The sequence below is a fragment of the Somniosus microcephalus genome, unplaced genomic scaffold (assembly GCF_052327205.1).
Source record: "Somniosus microcephalus isolate GS21.2 unplaced genomic scaffold, FLI_Smic_1.0 unresolved_chr4, whole genome shotgun sequence".
NCBI lineage: Eukaryota > Metazoa > Chordata > Chondrichthyes > Squaliformes > Somniosidae > Somniosus > Somniosus microcephalus.
The window spans coordinates 35,178,997-35,196,140 of record NW_028225182.1 but is presented as its reverse complement, the minus strand read 5'-3'; the positions used below and the strand labels follow the sequence as shown (position 1 = coordinate 35,196,140).

Sequence of the window (17,144 nt, the reverse complement as noted above, 5' to 3'; positions counted from 1 at the left end):
CACACAATAAAGAAGGCATAAACCGGGCAGTGAATAACCTAAATAATATTTCTGATAATTTGGCATCAATGTCAAACTTGAAAGTTCGCAAGAACAAACCCAAAACAAAAAACTACGAAAAATGGTTTGACTCCGATTGCCAGAACATGAGGAAAAAACTCAGAAAAATATCAAACCAAAAACACAGACAACCAGAAAACGAGGAATTACGCCTTACTTATTGTCAGGCACTAACACAATACAAAAACACACTCAGAACCAAGAAAGAGCAGTATATTAAGAATACACTCATCTCCATTGAGGAATCCATTGATTCCAATTGTTTCTGGGACAACTGGAATACATTACACAAAAAACAACACGACGAATTGGCCATTCAAAACGGAGACACATGGGAAAACCATTTTGAAAAATTATACCAGAAAAACACACTAAGCCCAGAGCAATACCAAATATGCGAAAAACTGGAAAAGCTCGAATTTGCCATAAAAGATAACCAAAACCCAATAGGCCCCATAATATCTGAAAAAGAGCTATTTGAAAAACTCAAGGACCTGCGACCAGGAAAAGCTTGCGGTGCAGACGGCATCCTAAGCGAGATGATTAAACACACGGACGATAAAATGAAATTGGCTATACTGAAACTCTTCAACTTGGTTCTGAGTGTCGGTTACTTCCCTGATATCTGGAACAAAGGACTCATAACGCCCATATACAAAAGTAGAGACAAAGTTGACCCAAATAACTATCGAGGCATCTGTGTAAACAGTAACCTGGGGAAGGTTTTCTGTAGTATCATAAACAAAAGACTTATAAACTTCCTTGAGGAGCACAATGTCTTGAGTAAAAGCCAAATTGGATTCCTACCAAACTATAGAACATCAGATCATATCTTCACCCTGCAGACCCTAATTGACAAACATGTTCATCAAAACAAAAGCAAAATTTTTGCCTGCTTTATAGATTTCCAGAAGGCTTTCGATTCCATCTGGCACGACGGTCTATTCTTGAAACTTTTTGAAAGTGGTGTAGGGGGAAAAACATATGATGTAATTAAATCAATGTATACAAACAATAAATGTGCAGTTAAAATTGGAGACAAACAAACAAAATACTTCCCACAGGGGTATGGTGTGACACAGGGCTCGCCCATCTCACCGACACTCTTTAATATTTACATAAATGAATTGGCAAAACTACTTGAACAATCTACAGCACCCGGCCTCACCCTATATGAATCCAAGGTTAAATTCCTCCTCTATGCAGATGACCTGGTTCTGCTGTAACCAACTAAGGAGGGTCTACAGCAGAACCTGGATCTGCTAGAGTCGTTCTGTCAGACCTGGGCCCTGACAATAAACCCCCAAAAAACCAAAGTCCTTGTGTTCCAGCAAAGATCCAGACATCAGGGACCCAGAATAAATTTCACACTTGGAACAACTAAAATTGAACATACCACTAACTACACATACTTGGGCTTAAAAATCAGCTCTACGGGAAATTTTCATCTGGCTGTGAATGAACTGAAAGAGAAAGCTAGAAGGGCTTTCTATGCCATAAAAAAATCAATCCAAATAGAAATCCCGATTAGCATTTGGCTCAAAATTTTTAAATCAGTAATTGAACCAATTGCACTCTATGGCAGTGAGGTGTGGGGACCGCTAACACAACAAGAATTTGCAAAATGGGACAAACACCCAATTGAGATCCTACATGCAGAATTCTGTAAAAGTATCCTCCGGACTCAAAAGGAAAACCGTAAACAATGCATGCAGGGTAGAACTAGGCCAATATCCATTAATAATTACTATCCAAAAAAGAGCCACCAAATTTTGGAAACACCTAAAAATGAGCAACCCCCACTGCTATCATTACGAAGCCCTGAAATGCCAAGAGAGGACCATAAAGAAGAATACCCTCAGTCAACTAGTCCTGGGACTCAGTGAAGTAACTACTAACACTACTAACAATAACCAGCCCCAGGACAGTGACATCATAGCACAGAGAATTCGACCCAACACAATTGTCACTAAGCAAAAGGAAGAATATCTGTCATATTGGGCAGAAACAACAAAAACCCAAAACAAACTCATTTGCTACTTGGCCTTAAACAGACAATTCAACATGGCTGAATACCTGACCATGGTAAAGGATAGCAAACTGAGAAAAACCTTGACAAGGTACAGACTTAGTGAACATAGCCTGGCCATCGAAAAAGGCAGACACAGACAGACCCGGCTGCCAAGAGAGGACAGGATATGCTCTCACTGCAGTCAGGGAGTGGTGGAGACAGAAATGCACTTCCTCACAGCTTGTGGAAAATATCAGGGCATAAGGGAGAATTTCTACCCAAAATTCGCAAAAATGTGCCCTGAATTCAGAAATTTGAATGACGACCAAAAACTCCCATACCTACTAGGGGAACAGAGAAATTGTGTAACCTTAGCGGCACACTATGTTACAGCTTGCCATAAACAGAGGGACAACCATTAAACCTAAGAAAAGAGTATATACAAATTATACGAATGTATATTTATACGCTCAGGGATATATCTGTTTATACACTGTATGGATAGATCTGCGTTTATGTGTTCAACCATGAATGTTTTTCGATGCTTTGGCAACATAAGGTGTACCTTATCATGCCAATAAAGCGATTTGAATTGAATTGAATTCAATTACAGAGTAAAGCTCCCTCTACACTGTCCCATCAAACACTCCCAGGGCAGGTACAGCACGGGTTAGATACAGAGTAAAGCTCCCTCTACACTGTCCCATCAAACACTCCCAGGGCAGGTACAGCACGGGTTAGATACAGAGTAAAGCTCCCTCTACACTGTCCCATCAAACACTCCCAGGGCAGGTACAGCATGGGTTAGATACAGAGTAAAGCTCCCTCTACACTGTCCCATCAAACACTCCCGGGGCAGGTACAGCATGGGTTAGATATAGAGTAAAGCTCTCTCTACACTGTCCCCATCAAACACTCCCAGGGCAGGTACAGCACGGGTTAGATACAGAGTAAAGCTCCCTCTACACTGTCCCATCAAACACTCCCGGGGCAGGTACAGCACAGGTCAGATACAGAGTAAAGCCCCCTCTACACTGTCCCATCAAATACTCCCAGGGCAGGTAGAGCACGGGTTAGATACAGAGTGAAGCTCCCTCTACACTGCCCCATCAAACACTCCCAGGGCAGGTACAGCACAGGTTAGATACAGAGTAAAGCTCCCTCTACACTGTCCCATCAAACACTCCAAGGGCAGGTACAGCACGGGTTAGATACAGAGTAAAGCTCTCTGTACACTGTCCCATCAAACACTCCCAGGGCAGGTACAGCACGGGTTAGATACAGAGTAATGCTCCCTCTACACTGTCCCATCAAACACTCCCAGGGCAGGGACAGCACGGGTTAGATTCAGAGAAAGTGTCCCTCTACACTGTCCCATCAAACACTCCCAGGGCAGGTACAGCACGGGTTAGATACAGAGTAAAGCTCCCTCCTACACTGTCCCATCAAACACTCCCGGGGCAGGTACAGCACGGGTTAGATACAGAGTAAAGCTCCCTCTACACTGTCCCATCAAACACTCCAGGGCAGGTACAGCACGGGTTAGATACAGAGTAAAGCTCCCTCTACCCTGTCCCATCAAACACTCCCAGGGCAGGTAGAGCACGGGTTAGATACAGAGTAAAGCTCCCTCTACACTGTCACCATCAAACACTCCCAGGGCAGGTACAGCACGGGTTAGATACAGAGTAAAGCTCCCTCTACACTGTCCCATCAAACACTCCCAGGGCAGGTACAGCATAGGTTAGATACAGAGTAAAGCTCCCTCTACACTGTCCCATCAAACACTCTCAGGGCAGGTACAGCACGGGTTAGATACAGAGTAAAGCTCCCTCTATACTGTCCCATCAAACACTCCCAGGGCAGGTACAGCATAGGTTAGATATAGAGTAAAGCCCCCTCTACACTGCCCCATCAAACACTCCCAGGGCAGGTACAGCACGGGTTAGATACAGAGTAAAGCTCCCTCTACACTGTCCCATCAAACACTCTCAGGGCAGGTACAGCACGGGTTAGATATAGAGTAAAGCCCCCTCTACACTGCCCCATCAAACACTCCCAGGGCAGGTACAGCACGGGTTAGATACAGAGTAAAGCTCCCTCTACACTGCCCCATCAAACACTCTCAGGGCAGGTACAGCACGGGTTAGATACAGAGTAAAGCTCCCTCTACACTGTCCCATCAAACACTCCCAGGGCAGGTACAGCATGGGTTAGATACAGAGTAAAGCTCCCTCTACACTGTGCTGTACCTGCCCTGGGAGCTCTCTATTCTCCAAAAAGTTGTTGAGGCTGGGGGTCAATTGAAAATTTGAAAACTGAGATTGATAGATTTTTGCTTGGCAAGGGATTAAGGGTTACGGAACCTAGGCGGGTAAATGGAGTCAAGATGCACATCAGCCTTGATCTAATTGCATGGACCAGGTTCGAGGGGCTGAATGGCCTCCTCCTGTTCCTATCTGTAATAATAACTTAGATGGAGGGTCCGAGCGTAATGTATCCAAGTTTGCTGACGACACTAAGCTAGGAAGGAAAGTAAGCTGTGAGGAGAGCACAGGGATATAGACGGGTTAAGTGAGTGGGCAATAAGGTGGCAGGTGGAGTATAATGTGGGAAATTCGAGTTTATTCACTTTGGTAGGAAGAATAGGAAAACAGAATAATTTTTAAGTGGTGAGAAATTATTAAATGCTGGTGTGCAGAGAGATTTAGGTTTCCTAGTAGAAGAAACACAGAAAGTTAGCATGCAGGTACAGCAAGCAATTAGGAAGGCCAATTGGAAGGGGGTTGGAGTATAAGAGTGAGGAAGTCTTGCTACAATTGTACAGGGCCTTGGTGAGACCACACCTGGAGTACTGGGCAATTTTGGTCTCCTTATCTAAGGAAGGATATACTTACCTTGGAGGCAGTGCAACGAAGGATCACTGGATTGATCCCTGGGATGAGAGGGCTGTCCTATGAGGAGAGATTGAGTAGATTGGGCCTATACTCGCTGGAGTTTAGATGAACGAGAGGTGATCTCATTGAAACATGTAAGATTCTGAGGGGGATTGACAGGATAAATGTAGAGAGGTTGTTTCCCCTGGCTGGAGAGTCTAGGACTAGGGGTCACAGTCTCAGGATAAGGGGTCGGCCATTTCAGACTGAGATGAGGAGGACTTTCTTCACTCAGAGGGTTGTGAATCTTTGGAATTCTCTGCCCCAGAGGGCTGTGGATGCTGAGTCTTTGAGTATATTCAAGGCTGAGATAGATACGTTTTTGGACACTAGGGAAATTAAGGGATATGGGGATCGGGCAGGAAAGTGGAGTTGAGGTCGATGATCAGCCATGATCTTATTGAATGGCGGAGCAGGCTCGAGGGGCCTTATGGCCTACTCCTGCTCCTAATTCTTATGTTATTATGTTCCTATACACAATGACAGTGTAGCTGATATACTTACCTCTCTCATCTAGTGGGAGATCATCCTTGTCATAATCCATGTTTTCAGCCCCTGGTTTCTCTGCTTTGGCTTTGCTTGTAGTATTCAGAGCGCCCATCCTAAAGCATGCACAGACAATTACATTCTTGGAACATGACTCTCCCTCTATTCAAAGCAAGCTTACCTTCTACAAAACCGCTATTAGAAAAACCACAGACCTGAAGGGGGTGGAACTGATCTCGGGGCAGTCGTGCCAAGCGGGCGATGACGAATCAGCAGACAGTGCAGTTTGCAATTCATTGGCTGCCAATTCGCTCTCGTCCCCGTTTGCGCTGCCACCGCAGCCCACCCCCCCAGGACCCTCGGGAATGGTGTCGGGGTCTTCCAGTGGTGAGGCGCTGGAGTCCCACCTAGAAAGCTTCTGGCAGTAGAGAACTGGAGTTCCGTACCGGAGGACAAGGGTCGAGCGGATTGCCTTTCGGAGAGCCTGGGCTTTGAATCCCGCCACTCTTATCCTTGGCTGGCGAGTGTCAATGGGGCTTTCTCTCTCTGCCTCCTGGGGTTGGAGGAACATTCAATACCTGCTTGGGTCACGGAAGGTGAGACTCGGGGGAGGTGAGGAGTTCCGCAGTTTTGAGGTCCTGGGAAAGAATGCATTAGAACAGGATTATATAAGAACATAAGAATTAGGAGAAGGAGTAGGTCATACGGCCCCTCGAGCCTGCTCTGCCATTCAATGAGATCACGGCTGATCTTCGACCTCAACTGGCAAATGGAATTTAACCCTGAAAAATGTGAAGTGATGCATTTTGGGAGGACTAACAAGGCAAGGGAATACACAATGAATGGTAGGACCCTAGGAAGGACAGAGGATCAGAGGGACCTTGGTGTGCATGTACATAGATCCCTGAAGGCAGCAGGACAGGTAGATAAGGTGGTTAAAAAGGCATATGGGATACTTGCCTTCATTAGCCGAGGCATAGGATATAAGAGCAGGGAGGTTATGATGGAGCCGTACAAAACGCTAGTTAGGCCACAGCTGGAATACTGTGTGCAGTTCTGGTCGCCAGACTATAGGAAGGATGTGATTGCACTGGAGAGGGTGCAGAGGAGATTCACCAGGATGTTACCTGGGCTGGAGTGTTTCAGCTATGAAGAGAGACTGGACAGGCTGGGGTTGATTTCCTTGGAGCAGAGAAGGCTGAGGGGGGACCTGATTGAGGTGTACAAAATTATGAGGGGCATAGATAGGGTAGATAGAAAGGAACTTTTCCCCTTAGTAGAGGGGTCAATAACCAGGGGGCATAGTTTCAAGGTAAGGGGCAGGAGGTTTAGAGGGGATTTGAGGAAGAATTTTTTCACCCAGAGGGTGGTTGGAATCTGGAACTCACTGCCTGAAAGGGTGGTAGAGGCAGGAACACTCACAACATTCAAGAAGCATTTAGATGAGCACTTGAAACGCCACAGCATACAAGGCTACGGACCAAGTGCTGGAAAATGGGATTAGAATAGATAGGGCTTGATGGCCGGCGCAGACACGATGGGCCGAAGGGTCTCTTTCTGTGCTGTATGACTCTATGACTCTCTGGGGGAAAAATTCAGTATCACTCCGTTTGGGGCGCGATTATCGGCCGTGCGCAAAGTTTAGTGCCTGGCGCTAATTATCACCTCCAACTGCAAACTTGGCTTTTATCGCCCCTGGAGTTGATTGGAGAGCTAAATCAGGCGCTACACACCTCTCTTAAGGCGCAAAGGCCGAGGAGCGAGGCGCTACCTCAGAGCGCTGGCGAAGCTCATGTGATGTCAGTCAGCAATGGAACACGGACACAATGGCGCCGGCCAGTTCTTAAAGGGGAGGGTCGATCTTGCTCTCCATCCACACCCTGCTCATTGCAGCCTTGAATCTCGGCCTGGAGAGACCTGTACATCAAATCTGCTGGAAAGAACAATGGAGAGGCCCAGGGAAAGAGCTCAGAGTGCATCCCCCACAGTCTCTTCTAAATAGATACAAGGAAGGTCAAATCAAAATGAACCTGCAAAGTGCTGCTCAGCACCCAAAACTCCTTCACACAGCGTTGAACCTCTCCAGAAGTCTCTCTCTCTCTCGCTCAGAATGCGTGGTGCAAAAATGTCACCAATAAAAAAGGCAGGAAGCGGTCGCCTTTAAATAGCGCTCCCCCCCCAGTCCCTTCCTGACTGCAAAACGCTCCCCTCAACATGTCATTGCTAGCGGCAGGCGGTAAGGCAGGGGGCGCCACTCAATATCCGGTCTGGGCGTTGCACACTCGACTGATGCCACGAACTGCCGGTGCAGGAGATCGTGGCGGTAGTGTTTAGCGCCGCCGCAAAATGTCTAGTTAATTTTGTGAGCGGCGCAAACATCACCGCGCCCGGGCGCTAGTTGCTTTGCGCCCCATTAGCGCCCTCTTAAGGTGCTAACAGGAGGCGCAAACTGAATTTTCCCCCTATGACTCTAACTCCATTTTCCCGCCCGATCCCCTTATCCCTTAATTCCTCCAGAGTCCAAAAATCTATCGAACTCAGCCTTGAATATACTCAACGACTCAGCATCCACAGAATCTTATATGTTTCAATGCGATCACCTCTCATTCTTCTAAACTCCAGAGAGTATAGGCCTAGTCTACTCAATCTCTCCTCATAGGATAGCCCTCTCATCCCAGGGATCAGGAGATGGTGCCATGAGTCTTGGCTTCAGCATAGTGAAGGTACAGGAAGGAGGGAGAGGACCCCAGCTGTTCACAATATATATTAATGATCTGGACGAGGGAATTGGATGTAATATCTCCAAATTTGCAGACGAGACAAAGCTGGGTGGGAGGGTATGCTATGAGGAAGATGTCGTGAAACTCCAGTACAATTTGGACAGGTTGGGTGATTGGGCAGATGCATGGCAGATGCACTATAATGTGGATAAATGTGAGGTTATCCACTTTGGTGGCAAAAACAGGAAGGCAGATTATTATTTGAATGGCAATAGATTGGGAGAAGGGGAAATCAAATCAAATCAAAAAATCAAATCAACTTTTTATTGTCATTGTTAGTGCACAAGTGCAGTACAACGAAATGTAGGCTTGCGGCTCCCGAGAGTGTACATTTAGATTAAGACATTTAAACATTCAACATACATTTGGCTTGTAATACATTAACATAAACATAACCATAATAAAGTGCATTGGCAGATGTGCAGGCTTTAGAGTTTATTTGTGGAGTTCAGTAGGATGACAGCCCTGGGAAAGAAGTTGTTCCTAAATCTGGTCGTACGGGTGCGAATGCATCTGTAGCGTCTCCCAGATGGCAGGAGGGTGAACAGACTGTGGCTGGGGTGGGTAGGGTCTTTGATGATGGACCGTGACCTCCGTAAACAGCGTTTCTGGTATATCTGCTCTATGGTCGGTAGCCGGGTGCCGGTAATGCGTTGGGCAGTTTTGACTACCCGCTGCAGGGCTTTCCGATCATAATAGTTACAGCTGCCATACCATACCGTGATACAGTTTGTCAGGATGCTCTCTATTGTGCAGCGGTAAAAGTTAGAGAGGATCAGAGGTGACAGGTTACATCCCTTCAGCCTCCTTAGGAAATATAGGCGCTGCTGGGCCTTCTTCACCAGAGAGGAGGTATTGAGGGACCAGGAGAGGTCTTCCGTGATGTGGACTCCGAGGAACTTAAAGCTGTCCACCCTTTCCACCACAGCCCCATTGATGTGGATGGGGGTGTGACTTCCGCCTTTAGACTTCCTGAAGTCCACAATGATTTCTTTGGTTTTCTTGATGTTCAAGGCCAGGTTGTTATCAGCGCACGACTTCACGAGATGCTGGACCTCCTCCCTGTAGGCTGACTCATCATTGTTGGTGATCTGGCCTACTACCGTGGTGTCATCCGCAAACTTGATGATGGTGTTGGAACCATGAACAGCCACACAGTCGTGGGTGAAGAGGGAGTAGAGGAGGGACCTGGGTGTTCTTGTGCACCAGTCGCTGAAGGTAAGCATGCAGGTGCAGCAGGCAGTTAAGAAGGCAAATGGTATGTTGGCCTTCGTAGCAAGAGGGTTCGAGTACAGGAACAAGGATGTCTTGCTGCAGTTGTACAGGGCCTTGGTGAGACCGCACCTTGAGTATTGTGTGAAGTTTTGGTCGCCTTATCTGAGGAAGGATGTTCTTGCCATGGAAGGAGTGCAGCGAAGATTCACCAGGCTGATACTTGGGATGGCAGGAATGACGTAGGAGGAGAGATTGTGTCGATTGGGCTTATACTCACTGGAATTTAGAAGATTGAGAGGGGATCTCATCGAAACCTATAAAATTCTGTCAGGCCTGGACAGACTAGATGCAGGAAGGATGTTCCCAATGGCCGGGGAGTCCAGAACCAGGGGCCATAGTCTAAGGATAAGGGGTAAGCCATTTAGGACTGAGATGAGGAGGAATTTCTTCACCCAGAGAGTGGTGAACCTATGGAATTCTCTGCCACAGAGGGCGGTGGAGGCCAGTTCATTAAATATATTCAAGAAGGAGTTAGATATATTTCTTAAGGCTAAAGGGATCAAGGGATATGGGGAGAAAGCAGGGACCGGGTACTGAATTTGGATGATCAGCCATGATCTCATTGAATGGCGGAGCAGGCTCGAGGGACCGAATGGCCTACTCCTGCTCCTATCTTCTATGTTTCTATATGTTTCTATGTTTCTATGAGAGAGTGTGTGGTGACAGTGTGTTGTAGCTAAGAAGGAACAGGAGAGGAAAATTTAGAGGGGGGATTGAGCACAACGGGCAACAGTGCCCATTCATTACCATTGCTTCTAGTGCGCATTTCTGGAGTTTAGAAGAATGAGAGGTGATCTCATTGAAACGTATAGAATTCTTAGAGTGATTGACAGGGTAGATGCTGAGAGGCTGTTTCCCCGGCTGGAGAGTCTAGAACCAGGGGTCACAGTCTCAGGATAAGGGGTCGGCCATTTAGGACAGAGATGAGGAGGAATTTCTTCACTCAGAGGGTGGTGAATCTTTGGAATTCTCTACCCCAGAGGGCTGTGGAGGCTCAGTTGTTGAGTATATTCAAGACAGAGATCGATAGATTTTTGGATACTAAGGGAATCAAAGGATATGGGGATCGGCCGGAAAGTGGAGTTGAGGTTGGAGATCAGCCATGATCTTATTGAATGGTGGAGCAGGCTCGATGGGCCGTATGGCCGACTCCTGCTCCTAATTCTTATGTTCTTATGTACACTTGAGAAAAAAGGGGATGAGGCCCCATGTAATGCTCACCGGCAACTCCTGTTAGGTCCTGCAAAGGTTTGCATTGACGCTGAAGTGTTTAACTCCCCTCGAGGGTCCCAGGTTCAACGTCCCGGGCGGAGTTAGCTGGGTCAAAAGCGTCCTCGACACCACTGGGATGGGCTGGGAAGGGGAAGAGGAAAAATCACGGCCAGGGTTCTGGCGTCGGTGTCGTGAGGTGGTGGCCCCACCCTCCCAAACCGGGGGATGTCGGGCGAGGGTGAAGCAAGAGAGGAGAATGGCATATTTTTTTGGTTTTCCTTCCCCCCCTCCTCCCCCCCGCCCCCCCCAACGGTCTTATGCGGATTTGATGTGAACTGTGGGTACAAGTCACCGAGGAAGTGATCCTCCCGTCCACCGCCGACCCCCCGCAAGCCAGCCACTGCCCCCCCCCCCTCCTCCGAGGCTCTGAAATTAAACACACCGTCTGATCAATCTGTCCGCAAGCAGGGAATGAAATCCGCGGAAAAATGTCGACTACTGCACCTTGCTGACAACTCCTCCATGGTGAAAGTGGGACTGGAGCTGCTCCCTGCCTCATCATCAATGTCGTATCTGGAAGGATGAAAATGAGAACAAGGAGGTCACTCAACCGTCTAGACAGGACCCGCATGGGCATCGATGTCTGCATTCCGCGTTATGCAAATGAAATGTTGTCGTGGATTTGAGTTCTCTCTCTCTCTCTATTTTGGGGGGAGGTAAAAGAAAAAAAGTTCATGCATTTCTATAGCGCCTTTCACGACCTCAGGACGTCCCAAAGCGCCTTATAGCCAATGAAGCATGCTTTTTTTTTGAAGTGCTGTAAACGCGGCAGCCAATTTGCGCACAGCAAGCTCCCACAAACAGCAATGTGATAATGACCAGATCATCTCTTTTTTTAATGAGGTTGGTTGAGGGATGAATATTGGGCCCCAGGACACCGGGGAGAACTCCTTCCCCTGGTCTTCTTCGCAATAGTGGCCCCCGGGATCTTTTACACCCACTCTGAGAGACAGCAGACGTGGACCTCGGTTTCCCGTCTCATCCGACAGCGCGGCGCTTCCCTCAGCACTGGCACTGGGGAGTGTCGGCCTAGATTTTTCTGCTCAAGTCTCTGGAGTGGGACTATGAACCCACAACCTTCCGACTCAGAAAGCGCGGGTGCTGCCCACTGAGCCACGGCGGAAAGGGGGCATGAACTTAACAAATTTCTGCTTTCGTCGTCTGGCAATTCTCACCGGCTATTTCTCTCGGGGGTGGGAGGTGGGGTGAGGGGGCTGTTTTGAGGCCACCTATAAGTTTTATACCACATGTTGAAGATTCAAAAAAAAGGCCTTTAAGACCCGACGACAACAACTTGCGTATGGAAAAAAAAAAATTCCTAAGAATATTTTTCTATCTCTTCATTCTCAGGGTGTGGGCGTCGCCGGCAAAGCTGGCATTTATTGCGCTGTCCCTACTTTCACTGAGAAGCTGGTGGTGGGCAGCCATTTTGAGCCGCTGCAGTCCTTCTACTTTGCAGAGTTTTGAGACGACCGAGTGGCTTCCTGGGCCGCTTCAGAGGGTTGTTAAGAGTCGGCCACTTTGTGTGTGGGACTGGAGTCACATGTAGGCCCAGACGGGGGCAAAGGGTGTCAGAGAAGCAGTTGGATTTTTAAGTTGTCCTGTGGCGGGATTTCAACTCACACTGTCTGTGATCATTAGCATAACCACTACGCCACGGCACCTTCGTAGAAGGGAGGAGCAGATACTGAACCTTACTGGGAGAGCTGACCGAAAGCTTGGATGCCAGAGCCTAGAGTCATAGGGGGAGAAATTCGGTGTCGCCCCCGTTTGGGGCGCAATTATCGTCCAGGCGCAAAGTTTAGCGCCTGGCGCTAATTATCGCCTCCGAGTGCAAATTGGCTTCCGTCGCCCCCGGAGGTGATTGGAGCGCTAAATCAGGGGCTACACACCAGCGCAAAGGCTGGGGAGCAAGGCGCTACCTCAGAGCGCTGGCGAAGCTCCTGTGATGTCAGTCAGCAATGGAACACAGACACACTGGCGCCGGCCAGTTCTTAAAGGGGAGGGTCGATCTTGCTCTCCATCCACACCCTGCTCATTGCAGCCTTGAATCTCGGCCTGGAGAGACCTGTACATCAAATCTGCTGGAAAGAACAATGGAGAGACCCAGGGAAAGAGCTCAGAGTGCAGCCCCCACAGTCTCTTCTAAATCGATACAAGGAAGGTCAAATCAAAATGAACCTGCAAAGTGCTGCTCAGTACCCAAAACTCCTTCACACAGCATTGAATCTCTCCAGAAGTCTCTCTCTCTCTCTCACTCAGAATGCGTGGTGCAAAAATGTCGCCGACAAATAAAGCAAAGGAAGTGGTCGCCTTTAAATAGCGCTCCCCCAGTCGCTTCCCGACTGCAAAACGCTCCCCTCAACCTGTCGTTGCCAACAGCAGGCGGTAAGGCAGGGGGCGCCACTCAATAGCCGGTCCGGGGTGCTAACGGGGCGCTGCACGCTCAACTGACGTCACGATCTGCCGACGCAGGAGATCGTGGCGGTAGTGTTTAATGTCTGGTCAATTTCACGAGCAGCGCAAACATTGCCACGCCCGGGCGCTAGTTGCTTTGCGCCCCATTAGCGCCCTCTTAGGGCACTAATAGGAGGGGCAAAGCAACCGAATCTTTCCTCCATGGAGTCATAACGGCACAGAAGGAGGCCATTCGGCCCATCGAGTCCGTGCCGGCTCTCTGTAGAGCAATCCAGTCAGTTCCATTCCCCCGCTCTATCCCCGTAGCCATGCAAGTTTATTTCCCTCAAGTGCCCATTCAGTCTCCCCTTGAAAACATTGAGGGGGAGAAATTCGGTTGATAGTGCCCTCGATTAACGCCTAAAGAGGCCGAGAAGTGGGGCGCTAGCCAATTTCCGGGCGGGCGCAAGGCTCGCCCCATATTGAGCATGCATTTAGCGCCGGCGCTAAATCTTAGCGCCCGCTTATGGGCGCAGGCTGATTATGACGTAATTTGAGTGTGCAACGCCTTTTGGGTGCCCCGGACCGGAAATTCAGAGGCGCCCCCCTCCGTAGCGCCTGGCGCTAATAGTGACAGCTTACCTGGGCCTTACCAAATCGCTCTCGGGCTGGAGGAGCGTTATTTAAAGGGGACTGGTGTGGTTTAAAAGCAGCAGCCATTTTTGGATCACAACTTCCTCGAGAGCTACAATGAGTTGCTGAGCTGCACACTGAGAGCCATTTGACCACTGAGCCAGCGCAGGCAGACGATCTTCAGCCTTCTGACCATCACCTTGCTGTTGGTGAGCCTTGACAATGGGGAACCTTCCTGTGGGCACTTATTATGGGGGCTGCATTGGAGGGGAACGTCCTGCTGCTGAATCATCTGGAAAGGGCACTGAGATGCAGGGAGAGGGGAGCGGGCATGGCCAGATGGAGGAGGGCCAACAGACGTGCCACAGCAGACCTTACGCTGGCAGGGTTATCCGACAGCAGTTTTCCTACATGAACATGCCGGAGGAGCAGTGTGTCAGAAGGCTGCAATTTAGAAAGGAGGTGGTGACTGAGCTGTGCCAGCTGCTTCAGCCAGATCTGCAGCCTCAGATAAGGTGCAGGACATCTCTGTCGGCGGCTGAGAAGATGGCTGCTGGCCTGAACTTCTACGCGAGCGGCTCTTCTCAGGCTGCGCATCAGAGGCTGATCAGAAGTAGCTTCTAGGCCCCTCTCACGGAATGCTTGCTGCCATTCCAAGAACAGGAATGGAACCGGTCTGATACCCCCAAGCCTATGAAGGGCAAGATGCATGTAAATAGCAGGCATGGCCATTGTAAATGAAGAAAGTGTTTCATTACACAAAATGTGGTTCCTTCAAACATGAGAAAGCTATGGCAACAGAAAGCAAAACTAATACACTGACATATAACTGCCTCTCACACCCGGGAGACTGTCCAAAACATAAATCACATTCCGACCATCTTCCTTGGCCTTGATTCCACTGCGCCAACCAAAGCATCCAATGCCCCATCAGTGAGGCGTTCCGCCCTCTGCCTCACCCTTTCCATGTCTTGCTAGGCTGGTGCGCCACAGGTAGGCTCCCACCGCTTTGAAGGCCTACAAGGCAGTGAGTGTATCTGGTGATGCCAATTGACCTGCCCCTTTAAGAGCTGGCCGGCGCCACTGTGTCTCAGGGAAAGTGATTATTGACAGCACCCTCGCTGCGCCCCGCCGCGGCGAAATTGGGTTGCGCCGCCGGGTTAGCGCCTTATGAGTAGTGTGCAGCGCTTGATTTAGTGCCGCAATCACCTTTAGGGGCGCTGCAACCCAATATCGCGCCAGGTGGCGCTAAATCGCAACTGGCGCTAGGCTTTGCGCGTCGCCAGAACTAGCGCCCCAAACGGGGCGATACCCAATTTCTCCCCGAGTGTCTCAGCTTCCACCACTTCCGTCGGCAGCGAGTTCCAGGTCCTCACCACTCGCTGCGTAAAAAGTTTTTTCCTCACGTCCCCCCCTGTATCTCTTGCCCAAAAGCTTAAATCTGTGTCCCCTAGTCCTTGTACCACCAACTAGTGAGAACAGCCTTTCCCCATCTAGCCTATCCAAACCCGTCATAAGCTTGTACACCTCTAACATCTTCGACCTCCAGGCCCGGCCTTCAACTCTCCGGGGTTCCCGACTCGGCCTCCGGACTAGGTAAGTCGGCATTCCCCAGCTCGGGCCCCTTGCTGCCAGGCCAGGCAAATCTTCATTTCAACGCTTCCCCCATTTGGCCAAACCCAGCTCCACCACTAGTGGAAAGACATAGGGATAGGGACAGAGATAGAGATTTTTAAAATTCATTCACGGGATGTGAGTGTCGCTGGCAAGACCAGCATCTATTGCCCATCCTTAATTGCCCTCGAGAAGGTGGTGGTGAGCTGCCTTCTTGAACCGCTGCAGTCCGTGTGGTGAAGGTGCTCCCATAGTGCTGTTAGGGAGGGAGTTCCAGGATTTTGACCCAGCGACGATGAAGGAATGGCCGATATATTTCCAAGTCAGGATGGCAGGTGTGACTTGGAGGGGAACTTGGAGATGGTGGTGTTCCCGTTCGCCTGCTGCCCTTGTCCTTCTAGGTGGAAGAGGTCACAGGTTTGGGAGGTGCTGCTGAAGAAGCCTTGACGAGTTGCTGCAGTGCATCTTGTAGATGGTACACACTGCAGCCACGGTGCGCCGGTGGTGGAGGGAGTGAATGTTTAAGGTGGTGGATGGGGTGGCAATCAAGCGGGCTGCTTTGTCCTGGATGGTGTCAAACTTCTTGAGTGTTGTTGGAGCTGCACTCATCCAGGCAAGTGAAGAGTATTCCATCACACTCCTTACTTGTGCCTTGTAGATGATGGAAAGGCTTTGGGGAGTCAGGAGGTGAGACACTCGCCGCAGAATACCCAGCTTCTGGCCTGCTCTTGTAGCCACAGTATTTATGTGGCTGGTCCAGTTAAGTTTCTGGTCAATCGTGACCCCCAGTATGTTGATGGTGGGGTATTCAGCGATGGTAATGTTGTTGAATGTCAATGGGTGGTGGTTAGAACCTCTCTTGTTGGAGTTGGGCATTGCCTGGCACTTGTGTGGCACGAATGTTACTTGCCACATATCAGCCTTTCGATAAGGTCCCGCATAAGAGATTAGCGTGCAAAATTAAGGCACATGGGATTGGGGGCAAGGTATTGACTTGGATAGAGAATTGGTTGGCGGACAGAAAGCAAAGAGTTGGAATAAACGGGTCGTTTTCCGAGTGGCAGGCAGTGACTAGTGGGGTACCGCAAGGATCGGTCCTAGGACCCCAGCTGTTCACAATATACATTAATGATCTGGACGAGGGATTTGGATGTAATATCTCCAAATTTGCAGATGACACAAAGCTGGGTGGGAGGGTATGCTGTGAGGAAGATGTCGTGAAACTCCAGTACGATTTGGACAGATTGGGTGACTGGGCAGAAACATGGCAAATGCACTATAATGTGGATAAATGTGAGGTTATCCACTTTGGTGGCAAAAACAGAAAGGCAGATTATTATTTGAATGGCAATAGATTGGGAGAAGGGGAAGTGAAAAGAGACCTGGGTGTTCTTGTGCACCAGTCGCTGAAGGTAAGCATGCAGGTGCAGCAGGCAGTTAAGAAGGCAAATGGTATGTTGGCCTTCGTAGCAAGAGGGTTTGAGTACAGGAACAAGGATATCTTGCTACAGTTGTACAGGGCCTTGGTGAGACCGCACCTTGAGTAATGTGTGCAGTTTTGGTCGCCTTACCTGAGGAAGGACGTTCTTGCCATGGAAGGAGTGCAGCGAAGATTCACCAGGCTGATACCTGGGATGGCAGGAATGATGTATGAGGAGAGATTGTGTCGATTGGGCTTAT

At 49.1% G+C, this 17,144-nt stretch overlaps 1 protein-coding gene across 1 annotated transcript in view; it reads right to left on the bottom strand.

Moving 5' to 3' along the window:
* Positions 1-17,144, bottom strand: part of LOC147090509 (protein phosphatase inhibitor 2-like) — a 79,419-nt gene that overhangs the window by 24,137 nt on the left and 38,138 nt on the right. Inside the window, exons 3-4 of the mRNA XM_085977035.1 lie at positions 11,265-11,333; positions 5,512-5,609 (exon numbers count right to left, since the gene is read on the bottom strand). Coding sequence (XP_085833161.1) covers positions 5,512-5,609; positions 11,265-11,333 — 167 coding nt within the window. The remainder of the gene's footprint in view (positions 1-5,511; positions 5,610-11,264; positions 11,334-17,144) is intronic.